At 50.3% G+C, this 12,843-nt stretch overlaps 2 protein-coding genes across 3 annotated transcripts in view; one reads left to right on the top strand and one right to left on the bottom strand.

Annotated features, from left to right (window-relative positions):
* Positions 1-7,423, bottom strand: part of FAM219A (family with sequence similarity 219 member A) — an 81,074-nt gene extending 73,651 nt beyond the window's left edge. The window contains exon 1 of one of the 2 annotated variants that reach the window (XM_084898020.1): positions 7,349-7,423. In XM_084898020.1, coding sequence (XP_084754146.1) covers positions 7,349-7,390 — 42 coding nt within the window. In that variant the 5' untranslated portion in view covers positions 7,391-7,423. The remainder of the gene's footprint in view (positions 1-7,348) is intronic. The other variant, XM_084898024.1, reaches the window with a different exon arrangement.
* The window catches only part of DNAI1 (dynein axonemal intermediate chain 1), a 52,269-nt gene that overhangs the window by 27,254 nt on the left and 12,172 nt on the right, over positions 1-12,843 (top strand). Inside the window, exons 10-13 of the mRNA XM_084897988.1 lie at positions 1,950-2,034; positions 5,339-5,456; positions 5,718-5,761; positions 11,830-12,077. Coding sequence (XP_084754114.1) covers positions 1,950-2,034; positions 5,339-5,456; positions 5,718-5,761; positions 11,830-12,077 — 495 coding nt within the window. The remainder of the gene's footprint in view (positions 1-1,949; positions 2,035-5,338; positions 5,457-5,717; positions 5,762-11,829; positions 12,078-12,843) is intronic.

Below are 12,843 nucleotides of genomic sequence, written 5' to 3'. Positions count from 1 at the left end.
TCCTGGAAGAGCTGGGGGGTTTTCCCAGGGTAAGGTGGGATGTGACAATAGGGGACCTTCTTCATGGGCAGGGGCTCATGGGGTTTGGGACAGTGATTTGCTCTTTGACTTTTGGTCCTTGTGTATAATTGCACTCAATTATTAGGTGAGTCTTCAGGACCAGAATCCAGTCAGAGGTCCTGAAAGTACAAGCAAATCCAAGCCAATGGGTGTGGCCACTCTGGGATGGATTTACCATGAAGAGCCATGTAGGAGTTGTTACAGAAGTCATGTTTAGGGGGCTCACTGTGGATGTAGCCAGCATAGGTTTAGCCATCCTCCTGGGAGTTACAGTAAGAGGCCACTGCAAGGAGTTTCACCAGTACATGGACCAGTAGGGAAATCAGGATGAGTTTGGCCTGCAATAGGGTGAGAAGAACAAGGTTCACAGGAAACTAGGATCTGGTTAATCTGGTTTCAGCACCTCGGAGAGCTCCCAGAAAGCACCGAGAAAGAGTGGCTCTGCTCCACCCCAGAACAGAAAAGTCATATTGATTGGTTAAGGGAAGTTCTGCTTCCTTTGTCTGATGTATACCCACTTCCACCTCAATTCTCTGATCCTGATAAAAACCACATTTTAGGAGAAGTTTGAGGATTCCCTGCCTTGGCTCAATATAAACTTCCCCAATTCCATTTCATTCAACTATAGACCAAGTACTTGGTAATCATGACCATGCAGGATTCTGGAGGTGAAAGATGAAGTCCCTGTCCTTCAGGTTTCCCTGTCCAGACCCTTGGCTTCCCCTGCACCATTCCCTTGGAGGTTAGGGACTTCAGAGGGTCTGTTGGCCTGGGTCAGGGTTTACTTGAAGATCCATCAGGTGGTTGGCTATGGGCTCTGTGCTGGGACCATGGTTACAGAAACCTTAACTGGAAGGTGGTCAGTTTGTAGAGGAACTGGCTCTCTGTGTAGGGCTGAGAATATAGGCACTGGGTTCCACAGACTTGAGTGCATATCCTGGCTTTGCCACTTATTAGCTTATTAGTTTTTCTAATCCACGGAATGGGATGGGAATATAGGACTGAATGGCTTCAGAACCCATTCTCTTAATAACCACTTCCTGATACTGCCACTCCTGGGAAATCTCTTTCTCAAGAGGGATCTGACTCTCCTGGCCACTCTGGAGGACTGCCCACTCAGCTGGTTCACTCCTGCTACCTGCCCTAAACTCTTGGGTTTTTCTTGCCAGCCCCAAACTCTTTGATCCTCTAATAACCTGCTAGGTGGTTCACCTTGTGGACTTGTGGAATTCCACAGAATGATGATCTTGTCCTTTGGTTCAAAATGAGTCATTTCTTTTTCTGACATAAAACTTCCTGCTTTTTTTTTTTTTTTTTTTTTTTTTTTTTTTGCTGTGGGTAGTGGATAAGGCCCTGGGATGGGTGTCAGTTCTGCCTGATACTCCTTGTGTACAAGCATGTCTCTCTCCCCTTTCTTGACCTCTGTGTATTCCTCAACTCTGACTAAATCTCTGAGGCCTTTATCTGGAGTCTTTGTCATTGCCTGAGCTGGTAAAATATCTCTGTCCCCACCAAAGAACCCTTCTTCCTGGCCTTGTCCACTCTCCGCTTTAGTACCCTTCTTGGGCTCTCTTCAAGACCATGTCTTGTGCTCAAAGGTATTCCTTATCCGGAATAAGCTCAGAATGAAAGAGCACAAAGCAGGCTCTGCCCAGGAGCCAGGTGTGGCAGTATAGACTCCTTGTGATACTTGTGAGCTAGGCATTTCCAGAAGGGTGTGATGGGGTGAGCTGGGCCTTAAGGCATGAAGAGATGCCTTATGGAGCTAACAGTGGTAAGTGGTGTCAGAAAGGCATTGCTGACCCAATTGCTAGTCTGGGCCATGGCTCAGGGCATGACCTTTCATGCACTGGCTTATGAGAGAACCTGTTTCCTCTGCCTCTCCACAGAGTGATGATATCACCAAAGTGATGCAAGCTGCTAAAATCGTAGAGCGGATGGTCAACCAGAACACATATGATGACGTTGCTCAGGGTAAGATTTGAAGTTCTGGCAATTACTGTTATAACCTGCATGAAAAATCCCTCATACAAGGTCAGTATTTGAGTGTCCTATGGTAGGTCCCATCGTTGTGAGAAGAGAACAAATAATCTATCTTTCCTCTGGATATGACTAGGAAGACAAGACTTAAACAGGTCAGTCATGAAAATGGCATAAGAAAAAATGTGTGTAGTTATGAGACCTGACAATGGTGAATCAGTGCACATTAGTGAATCAGTGTCATCTTCCAGGAATTCCTGGGAGGCAGGCAGAGCCAAGATTATTAACCCTACTTCATGCACGAGGGAGTTCAAGCAAGGCCACCTGACTAGTGAATGGCAGAGAAGTCCCAAAACTAGGCCTTGAAATTCCTAATTCTGTGCTCTGTTCTCTACTCTGTCCTGCTTGGGGACAACATAAGTGCTAGGATAAAGAAAGAAACTTCTCTGGGAATCCTTGAGATGGAGGAAGGAAAGTAAGGGATGAATGGCCGCAGTCAAGGCAGGCTTCAGGGAGGGATGAGCTAGATGCCCAGGGATAAGCAGAGTTTGAGTAGCACAAAGGTGGATGTTCTGGGCAGGGGATGGCATGAACAGTGACTTGGTAGTGAAAATGAATTGCAATGGGCTCTGAGGACAACAGGCAGGAGGCTCAGTGACCCAAATAGGGGCTTTGTTGGAAAGTGATGAGAGTTCAGGCTGGAGAAGGTGGTTGGAGCCAGTTAATGGAGGGCCTTGAGTGTCACACAGGGAATCTGAGGTTTCTCTGCAGATAGTTCAAAGATATTATCCAGGCAGGGATGCAGCTTGATGAGAGCAGGGCTGGGGGAGAATGTGATTGGGCAGGATACAGAGACAGAGGTTAACGGTGAGATACATACAGGTGTGGGGTGGAGTGGGCCTCGCCAGACCTTGCCCAGACTGCATCAAGGGGATGGAGCAAAAGGAGCAGTTAAAAAAACAAAAAACAAGCACTAGCAATCCCTGGGAATGGCCTCTGTGCCACGCATTATGCTGTGCTATTTACATGTATTATTTTATTTAATCCTGACAGTCACACTCTCAGGTTAATACCATTATCATCTCCATGTTATAAATGAGAAATTCAGGCTGTATTACTGGCACTTGTTCAAAAACCACAGCTAGTGTGAAGTATGAGTGGTGCAATCAGGGCTTAAACACTGGCCCCTTGGATCCATAGCCTAAGCACTTCAGCACGAGACTACAGAGCCACTGAGCTGGAAGAGACATTTCAAATAAACATTCAATAGGTCTATGCTGGTGATTAATTAGTGATGAGGTAAAGAAAGAGATTTATTCAGAAATGCCTAAATCCTGGGGGCCTGGGAAATTCTTGTGTCTTTGACAGAGCCAGGAAAACAGAGTCCTTCCCAGGGCATGTACAGCACATTCCCAAGTGGCTTGTATTTCCCTAAGAGGTTGTGCATTTATTTGGAGCAGCTGCGTCCCCAGAGTTGGCAGCTTCTTGCTGCTGGCTGGTCTCCTTTGCTGACAGCCTAGGGCTCCTCTTGGTGACTTGATGCTCATTGCTCACCCATGGGACATAGAAACCAGGGCTGCCAAGACCAGAAGCCTAAACAAGCCCCCTTGTTATCATTGAGGCCGGAAAGTGACCTTGAGTGCTTTTCAAAGCTGTCAAAGTACACAGTAGCTCTGAATGAGTTTGTCACTCACACAGCTTGGCTTCCTGAAACCCAGTCTCTGCAACTAGCCCACCAAAGGGCAGCAAACATGATTAATATCCGTGGAGAAATTGGTCCTGGTGAACCTTTTTTATTTATGAGAACACAGTAACATAACAATGCACTGAATTTTGATTTTTTTAATTGCATACTCTTTTCCCTCTGGGAAAGTGTATTCATGAATTAGACGTGAAAACAGAGAAGTGTTACCAATTAGCCTCTCTGAAAGGAGGCATTTTCCAAAGATAGTCTAAGCTCTGAGACCTTTGATGTGATCGAAGCTCATGCTTCTGACCACTCCAATCTTCTTTTGTTCTAAGACATTTTTAGGTTTGAATGTAGTCTTAGTCTCAAGGTGTGGACATTGTGAGAGAAATTGGGGCCATGCCTGAGCATGTCCTTGACTATGTTGAGTGAAAGGGTTCATTTTCTCATGGGTCATCCTTGGTTGGAGAGAAGACTGGGTATCATTCACTTCTGTTGATTTATGTCATTGCATTCTTTGAACAGTCCTTGGTTGTTTGCTCTGTGGCTGGTCCTGTGAGGCACTGTGGATTCAGAATTGATAGTCATGTGCCTCCCTGCTCTCTAGAAGCTGTCTCGTGGGGAGACAGGCCAAGGATAACAGAGGCAGCATAGTGTGTCAGACGTTTCTGTAGAGAAGCACAGGGCTAGACCAGAGGAATAAATGAACTCTGACCAACAAGAACATGAAGGCCTCACAGCAGAGGAGCAGTTTGATCTGGATCTTGAGTGAGTAGGAATTTGCCAGGAAGACAGAGGAGTAGGACATTCTAGACACTATTTGACATATAGAGGATACGTGAACAGTGGGCCAGAAATGACATGGAAGTAGTGGCTGGAGCCTTGGTTGGACTAGGAGCCCCTGTGCAAGGGGAGCCATGGAGGAGTTCCCAGTGAGCTGAGGGAGGTGAATGGTGAGGAGATTTATTCCTTCTCACCCTGGTAGCTCTGCAGAACATGGGCTGGAGGAGGAGTTACTGGAGGTAGGGAGACCAGTTAGGAAACCGGTGTCATGATCCAGGTGATGGCTGTTGGGGCCTGAACGTGGACAGTGGCTAAGGGTTTGGAGAGAAGTAAATGGATTAAAAGATAATCAGAAGGAAAATATGAGAGATTAAAGAGATCAGTCAAGGATTCTCCAGGTTTCTGGTTTAGACAAGTAGAAAGATGGATGGGGCTTGTACATAAGTTAGAGGAAAAGAGAGGCAGGATAATTTAGTGCAGGAGATGAAATTCAGTTCAGAGAACCCCTGAGGGGTCCAGGGAGTTTCACTATAGTGGGGCTTGGTCATGGCTATTAAGATGGGCAAACCTGGAATTTTACCCGTGCAGACCTGGCCATATTATTGTAATTTACTTCCAACAACAATGGTGACAGTAACAGTAACACATATAGAGAGCTTACTATGTGCAGGATATTTTTCTAAGCATTTTACATATCTCAGGAGAGTCCTTTGAGATAGTCTGAAACAGAGGTTAATTGCTTGTCCAAGGAGGTACAGATAGAAGGTGGTGGACCTGGATTTGCCATAAGGTGGCAGACCCAGGGCTGACAACTTGTGTATGTTTAAGATTTTAAGTACTATGAGGATGTTGCTGATGAATACCGGGACCAGGAGGGTACGCTGCTGCCTCTCTGGAAGTTCCAAACTGACAAAGCCAAGCGCCTGGCCGTCACCGCCCTCTGCTGGTAAGTGTAGGCATTGCAGCAAACCTAGAGCCTCCGGGTGCCTCCCCTAAGCAACTCACTTCTGTGCCTAGCCATCTTGAGGGTGACATGTAGCGTTATGAGAATAAATGAGATTGGGATTCTTATGGGATTGTAGGATAAGAACAGGTCTCTAAGCTCAACAGTAGATGTCTTCAGTGTAGCTAGGTTCATGGGAAATCTTGTGTCCATGTGAGAGTCATATCCATTTCCTGGGTCAATGGGTTCATATTTCTTTTGCAGGAATCCAAAGTACAAGGATCTGTTTGCAGTGGGACATGGCTCCTGTAAGTAATCCGGCTATTTATTTATTTGCTCACTTAACCGGCAAACACTAAGCGCCTAATCAGTGCAGAGTTCTTCGCCTAGTGTGAAAGACAGAGATGACTAGGATGCAGTCACTGCCCTTGGGCTCATAGTTAGATGTCTCAAGACTGACAATCCACACCAGCACTTTGTGCTGCTGGGTGGAGAATTATGCCAAGTGAGCCTTGAAGGAGTTGTCGTGGTGAAGAAAGAAGGGGAGATCACTTTGGGCAAAGGGTCCAGCATGTGCAAAGGTCTGGAGGCACCGGAGACGTGGCAGGAAATGAAGCTAGGGGGCCAGGGTCAGCTTGGGGGAAAGGGCTTAGTAAGCCATTCCCAGAAGCTTGGCTCTTGTCCTGAGGACAGTTTCTGATCTTCTCCCAAGAGGAAACCCCGAAGGACTTTGAGAAGAGCAGGACACGACCAGTGTAGGTGGAATTGCAGGTGAGACTGGATTTGGGAGACCAGTTAAGAGACTGGTGAGGATCTGAGCCATGTCTATGGAGTGGGAATGGATAAGCAGGCTTGAGAAGCATGAGAAGGCTTACTGAACCAGATCTGGGGAAGGATGGGATAGACAGGAAGGGTAGGATAGGGAAGCTGAGGGAGGGAAGTGTTCCTGACCAGATCATGGAGCAGGCAGGGGTTGGGCAATGTTTAGGAGATCACTGTTTTCCAAGGTGCTCCTGCCCCCGCCCCCCGCCCCAAGCAGGAGCCTGCACTATATGGTAATTGTTTGGTAATTTGCTTCCCCTCCATGATCCTGGGTCCCTGCAGAAGCCCCTACCTCCTGCTGGACTGGACGTTCCCCCTTCCTAACAGGAGAGGGCCCCACACTTCGTGTTAGCTGCAGCTTCCCAGGCTCACAGCTTGTTCTCTAGCTGAGAGGATCGGCTTCTGTGAACAGGAAAACCTTTCCATTCTCCAAGCTGCTGTTGTTCTGGCAGGCTTACAAGTTCCTGGTCTCTGCCCCTCGGACCGCCTGTCTGCCCATTCTTTGACCAGGGTGGGGAGAAGGGGGGGAGGGGGCAGGGCGAGGAGGAGTTGGTGTTTGTCATTCCTCTCAGGGAGGAGATCTTGGAGCCGCTCCCAGGCTCATGGTTGGGGCTGCCTTGGAGGATGCCCTAAATGCCCGCTTTGTGTCCCCGCTCCTGTGGGTGGGCCGCTGCCAAGCTGGAAGCACCCTCCCCCTCTGGCAGGGAACTCGCACATTCCTCCCTCTCTGCTGCAGCTACTGGGCCTGGGGCAGGGCTGGGGGGCTGGGCAGGCCCTCCCAGGAGTGGGTGTGGACATGAATGGGTATGAGGCTGCTTTCAGCCCAGGCTCTCTGTCCAGGCCTGAGGTGGGGGGTGTTGGGGGCTCCCCAGCAGGTGGGAGGAGAAGCTGCTTGGGCTCTAGCCCCATCCTCCTCCCACCCAGGGCCAGAAGCAGGGTCGGCTGCTCAGAGTCCTGTGGAGACTGCCCATGGAGGCTGCCTGTGCCAGGAGAAGTGGAGGAGTAACCCGCCCCCCAGGAATAGGTGACCTAAAGTCCAACAGGCCCAGCAGCCCCGTTGGACAGGCACTCACCAGGGACGGCCTCTCGGTCCTTTGTTGGTCTTTCAGCCACATTCACATGCCTGGGAGGCGCCACTCAGCTGCGGGAGGATCACTTTCCAGTGGACTGACCTGGAACCAGAGCCTCTCTGAGCCGCGGCTTTCTCATTGGTGACAGAGAGAGCCTGACACCTGCCGGCCCTCCAACCCAGGGCCACTGTGAGGCACGCCTGGAAAAAGGGGGACAAATGTGCCCTGTAAGCTGTGGGACCACCCACAGGCAAAGGACAATCATTGGTGATTTGCCTATAGGTCTTTCCCTCAGGAGAAAGAAGGCTGTGGGGACCGAGGGGGATCTTTTAGAGAGCAGGGCCTGGTGGCAGCCTGGCGTCTGTGCTGATGCTGCTGGCACCATTGCTGACCAGCTTTCAGACAGGCATCCTTCTCCAGAGCCCACTTGTCTTAGGCGACTCTGCAGAGGCCTGAGCAGAGCCACGCTGGGCTGGGACTCAGGAGGGCCCCCGCATTTACTCCTGAGGTTGCCTCTGGGAGTCCCATGCTCTTGAGTACCCAGGTGCTTCCCTGGAAGAAAGAGGGCAACGCTGAGGCAGGCCAAAGGCTTCCAGTTACTAGACAGGGTCATTGTGAGGAGCAACTGGCTCCCTAGCATCCATCACACTGCCAGCCTTCCGCCATCAGATTTTGCCTCATGTGAACAAACACAGGAGTGAACGTTTGGGTTTGTTGTTGGGTTTGACCCTGAGGATCTCAGCCCAGGCCTCCTTTTGCCTGGAATTCCCGGATGTTTATTCTCTGACCCAGCCAAATAAGACTTTGGCAGGGATAGCCATGTACCCAAGGAAGGACGGAGGCCAAGCCCCCATTTGGGGGACAGGGCAGGCTGCCTGGAGCCAGGCCAGGAGTAAGCTGGTGGGGAAAAGGGTTGCCTGCAGCAGCACAGAAGCATCCGCACCTGCCTCCGCTCTGGCGCTGCTGGGTGCCAGGTGAAGGTCATGCCTGGCTGCGTACAGGGCAGAGACCGGGCACCTCCTAGGGCCAGGCTCCATGTTCCAAGCAGAGTGGAGAAAGAGGCATCAGCAAGTGAAAGCAGATGGAGGAACACTGGAGGGCAAAGGAAGCTGGTCCGGGAAGAGGGGCAACGCTGGGTTGCAATTATGTCAGCCTGCTGCACTGATGGGGTCCTTTCCAGCTCATTAGCCAGTTCATGGCACGGGAATGGGGACTCCTTATGGTCTGTCAGGCAGGGGCGATGGAACAGATCTTAGGAACTCAGTGTGGTCCTGACTTCCCAGCTGTCCCTTAGCCCAGCCTCCCTCTGGGGGCCGCACCATCAAAAGGAGCTAAAGCCAGGCCTGAGTCCCAGCACTAAACCCATTCCCACTCAGTCACATCACACCCAGCCTGTCCCTGCGCCTGCCCAGGCCAAAGATACACTTGTAGGGATTTAAATCTTTCCTGATCATTTATTTGTCAGCTTCACTAATTAAGCAATGTTAATTTCATTTACTGAAAATGGAAATTCATCCACCTCATTTCTCCCTGTTCATCCTCCACACACAAAATCCATCACTCCTCGGCTGCAGGCTGCGTAAAATTTACAGGACTAATTATGTTGTCAGGTCTCTTTGTAAATACAGTCCATAAAGGCCACTGTGCTTGCTGGGTTGTAGTGCAAGGGCATCGCTGTTGTTAGTTTAATTACTGGTTAGTTATTTAGGTTCTCAAATGTTTGCCTCATTTTCCCTAAATCAAATTAAATGTCCCGCTTGATGTATTCTGTCTCCAAGGCTTCGCTCTTATTTCCCACACTGTTTAAATATGAATTCTAATTGGATGAGAGTGCTTGGAGGAGCCCAGCTGCCTGGGAGGCTGAGCCCAGCCTGGCACCATGGCCTCTGCGCCATGCTGGGGATGTGGCATCCTCTAGCACTGATTCCCCTTCTTCGGGCAGCCTTGGGGTGGTATCCTGCCTTTGGGGACTATGAAACCCAAGGGGCATTTCTGTCCCTGAAGTCCAAGGTGGCAGGGTTGGGGTGTAGGAAACCGAGGGAGGATTTCATTATTGTCATCGGAAGTGCCGAGGATCATTGCACCCACTCTCCTGACTTCTGGGGGGACAGCTTCCAAAACACCCAAAAGGTGCCATCTATGGGGGGCATCTGTTTCTGATTTTTTAAAAGTGGGGTTTGGGTCAGCCTTCCCCAAATGTCTACAGAATTAGTGTCCTGCTGTAACAAATGGCCACAAACCTAATGGCTTAAAACAACACAAACTTATTATCTCACAATTCTGGAGGTCAGAGGTCTAAAATGGATTTCACTGAACAAGAATCAGAGATTGGCAGGGCTTCGTTACTGAAGGCTCTGGGGGAACATCCATTTCCTTGCCTTTTCCTGCTTCTAGGAGCTGCCCACATTCCATGGCTTGTGGCTCCCTTCCAGCTAGCAATTGCATCATTCCAACATTTGCTTCTGTCGTTACATCTCCTTCTCTGACTCTCCTGCCTCCCTCTTTCCCTTATAAGAGCCCCTGTAATTACATTCGGTCCACCCAGATAATCCAGGATAATCTCCCCATCTCAAGGTCTTTAACTTAATCACATCTGTAAAATCTCTTACTGTACTAAGTAACATGTTTATGGGTTCTAGGGATTAGGACATGGATATCTCTGGGGGGCATTTGCAGCCTACCACAGCCCCCCCTCCCTGTGCCACTTGTATGACTTTAGAGAGAGTCATTGAACAGCTGCTGCATTAGAGCCAGCCCTGAAGGGGATGCCACGTCAGAGAGGAGGGGGCTGGCTGTCCGAGGCTGGCTCAGCATCCTTGTCTTTACAGCTTGTCGTTTGCTTCACTGTGCTCACTGACCTGGCTTTAGCCTGGTGCTCCAGCATGCCCTCTGCCTGCCCAGTTCTCCCTGAATCCTGAGCAGGAGCCCAGGCTTCTCCTGACAGCCAGAATTCTCTAGAGTGACCCCCTACGATGAAGAGCGGTTACTTGCAGGGCAAAGATAGAGCTGGTGATTGCCAGTTCAAGAAGTCATCCATCCATGCTCCTCACTGGGCCCTAGCTAGGGAGCTGAGGGTGATGAGAGGTCTATGGTGGAATTAAGCTATCCCACCCCTGAGGCTATGGCTTTCTGAGAACTGCCAGATGAGGCGCTAGAAGGTGGTTGATTCTCCTCTTCCAAATCTTGTGGATCATTGAAGACCAAGTTAGAGAGGCCTTAGAGATTATGCAGCAGAGCAGGGTTAGCAGGAGGCAACCCTCCCCCTGGAGAGAGCAAGCTTGCTGGGCCCTGGCAGGCCATGCTTACTCCGTCCTTTGGGGGAGAGGGCACTCTTCTCAACCAAAGGCTGCCTTAGCATAGGGCCCCCAAGATGGAGGAGTGGCTCTAACCTCCCCCCTGCCCAGCTCTGGTTCTTCTGAACTTGGAAAGGGTCCTGAGCTGGTGGCAGGAGAGCTGGACTTGAGGGCTTGGGACTGGATTCTGTTCAGTGATTATACTGTCAGGATGGTCACAAAGTGTGCAAAGAATGAAAGACAGAATGGAAAGCTCTCCCTTGACATGGGGAAACCAGGGAGGAGGAACTCTGCAGAGGGGTCCATGGTTGACCACCAAAAGCTGTGTCCAGGCCAGAAGGATGGCACAATGGCCTGTGGAAGCCAAACTCGCTGGTCTGGGACTTCTTGATTCTGGGAGCATGCCTAGAGTGAGGGCTCAGACTGCAACTGGGGATTATGAGGCCAAAGGGTATGAGGAAATGCCCAGAGGTGGCTAGTTTGAGACATCTATAGATAATTCCTTGTTAGTCCAAAATGAACCCCTGTCCTTGGCTGAGGGGTTGGGGGGCTGGGAGGCACATAGGTATCACACAGGCATCTAAGGACAGCAGCCTGCCCCTTGCCTAAGGCATCTGAACCCTTTCTGAAGATACTGCTCCTTCCCAAACCCACCCACATTCTTCATGTAGCAATATATATTTTATTGATTTTTTACAGAAAGGAAGGGAGAGGGATAGAGAACTAGAAACATTGATGAGAGAGAAACATCTACCAGCTGCCTCCTGCACACCCCCTACCGGGGATGTGCCCGCAACCAATGTACATGCCCTTGACCAGAATCGAACCTGGGACCTCTCAGTCCACAGACCGACGCTCTATCCACTGAGCTAAACCAGTTTCAGCATGTAGCAATTTTTTGAGCTGCATCCTTTCCTGTACCCCAGGGACAATAAAGAAAATGACCGTCAGTCACTCAGATAAGTCTGGTCACCTTTACTGGTTGTTAGATCCTCCCAGGAACCCTGAGAAAGGGTAGACCAAGTCTTACGATCCCATTTCAGACAGATAAGATGAAGCCAGAGAAGAAGCCCACTCCCTGGAGAGGCAGAGCAGGGCAAGGGTTGTCCATCTGGTGGGGAAGGGGCACAGGGGCTTCCTGGCAGGGCAGCTGGATGCTCTAACCGCAGAGGCCCATCTTCCCCGGGACAGATGACTTCATGAAGCAGAGCCGGGGCATGCTGCTGCTTTACAGCATGAAGAATCCCAGCTTTCCTGAATACGCCTTCAGCAGTGAGAGTGGCATCATGTGTCTCGACATGCACATGGACCACCCCTACCTGGTGGTGGTGGGCCACTATGACGGCAACGTGGCCATTTACAACCTCAAGAAGCCCCACTCCCAGCCCGTCTTCCGCAGCTCGGCCAAGTCTGGCAAGCACACAGACCCTGTATGGCAGGTCAGTCTCAGACCAGGAGGGCAGACGTGGGCACGGATGAGTAGTGTGTGGGCCTGGGAGCCACTGAAGAAGGGACTTTGGGAAGGAGAGGGCCACGGACAAAGGGGTGGGGATAACAGAGGCCAAGGGTATTGAGAAGGGGCAAAGAAGGGCAGAAGTGAGAGTCACCAGGTAAGAGGGTCTGCAGTAAGAGCTGTGTCTGCTTCCCAGAGCTCCCATTAAAAGACCATCTACTGGCCAGTTTTTCTCAGTGGTTAGAGCATCAGCCCACGGATGAAAGGGTCATGAGTGCAATTTTCTGGTCACGGGTGCAGGTTCCTGTAGGGGCAAGTGTGGGAGGCAATTAATTGATATGTCTGTCTCAGCTGATGTTTATCTATCTATCTATCTATCTATCTATCTATCTATCTCTCCTTCCTCCCTTTCATTCTCTAGAAATCAATGGAAAAAATATCCTTGGGTGAGGATTTAAAAAGAAAAGGGCCCATCTGTCTGCTAAGGTTGCCTTAGGTATGGTGACTAGTGACCAGAGCCTGTGGCTAGAAGCTTCGAGGGCCTGACAGGCCTCTGCTGAGTATGTGTAGGGCTCCAGTTCCTGATCTGTGGGGTTCCTCAACTTCCCACATGGCTCTCCTCTGCCATCCTAGCTAGATTTGGGGGAACTCAGAGACAGGAGTGGGTGCTCCCATTGCCCACCCTCTGAGTGGGACTATAGGCCTGGTAGGCAAGGTCTGAGCCTGAGGCTTCTCTGTAGCACTCCATTTCT

This window comes from Pipistrellus hanaki, assembly GCF_964339955.1.
Source record: "Pipistrellus hanaki genome assembly, chromosome: 11".
Lineage (NCBI taxonomy): Eukaryota > Metazoa > Chordata > Mammalia > Chiroptera > Vespertilionidae > Pipistrellus > Pipistrellus hanaki.
The sequence above is the reverse complement of the archived record's forward strand: the minus strand, read 5'-3'. Positions and strand labels throughout refer to the sequence as shown.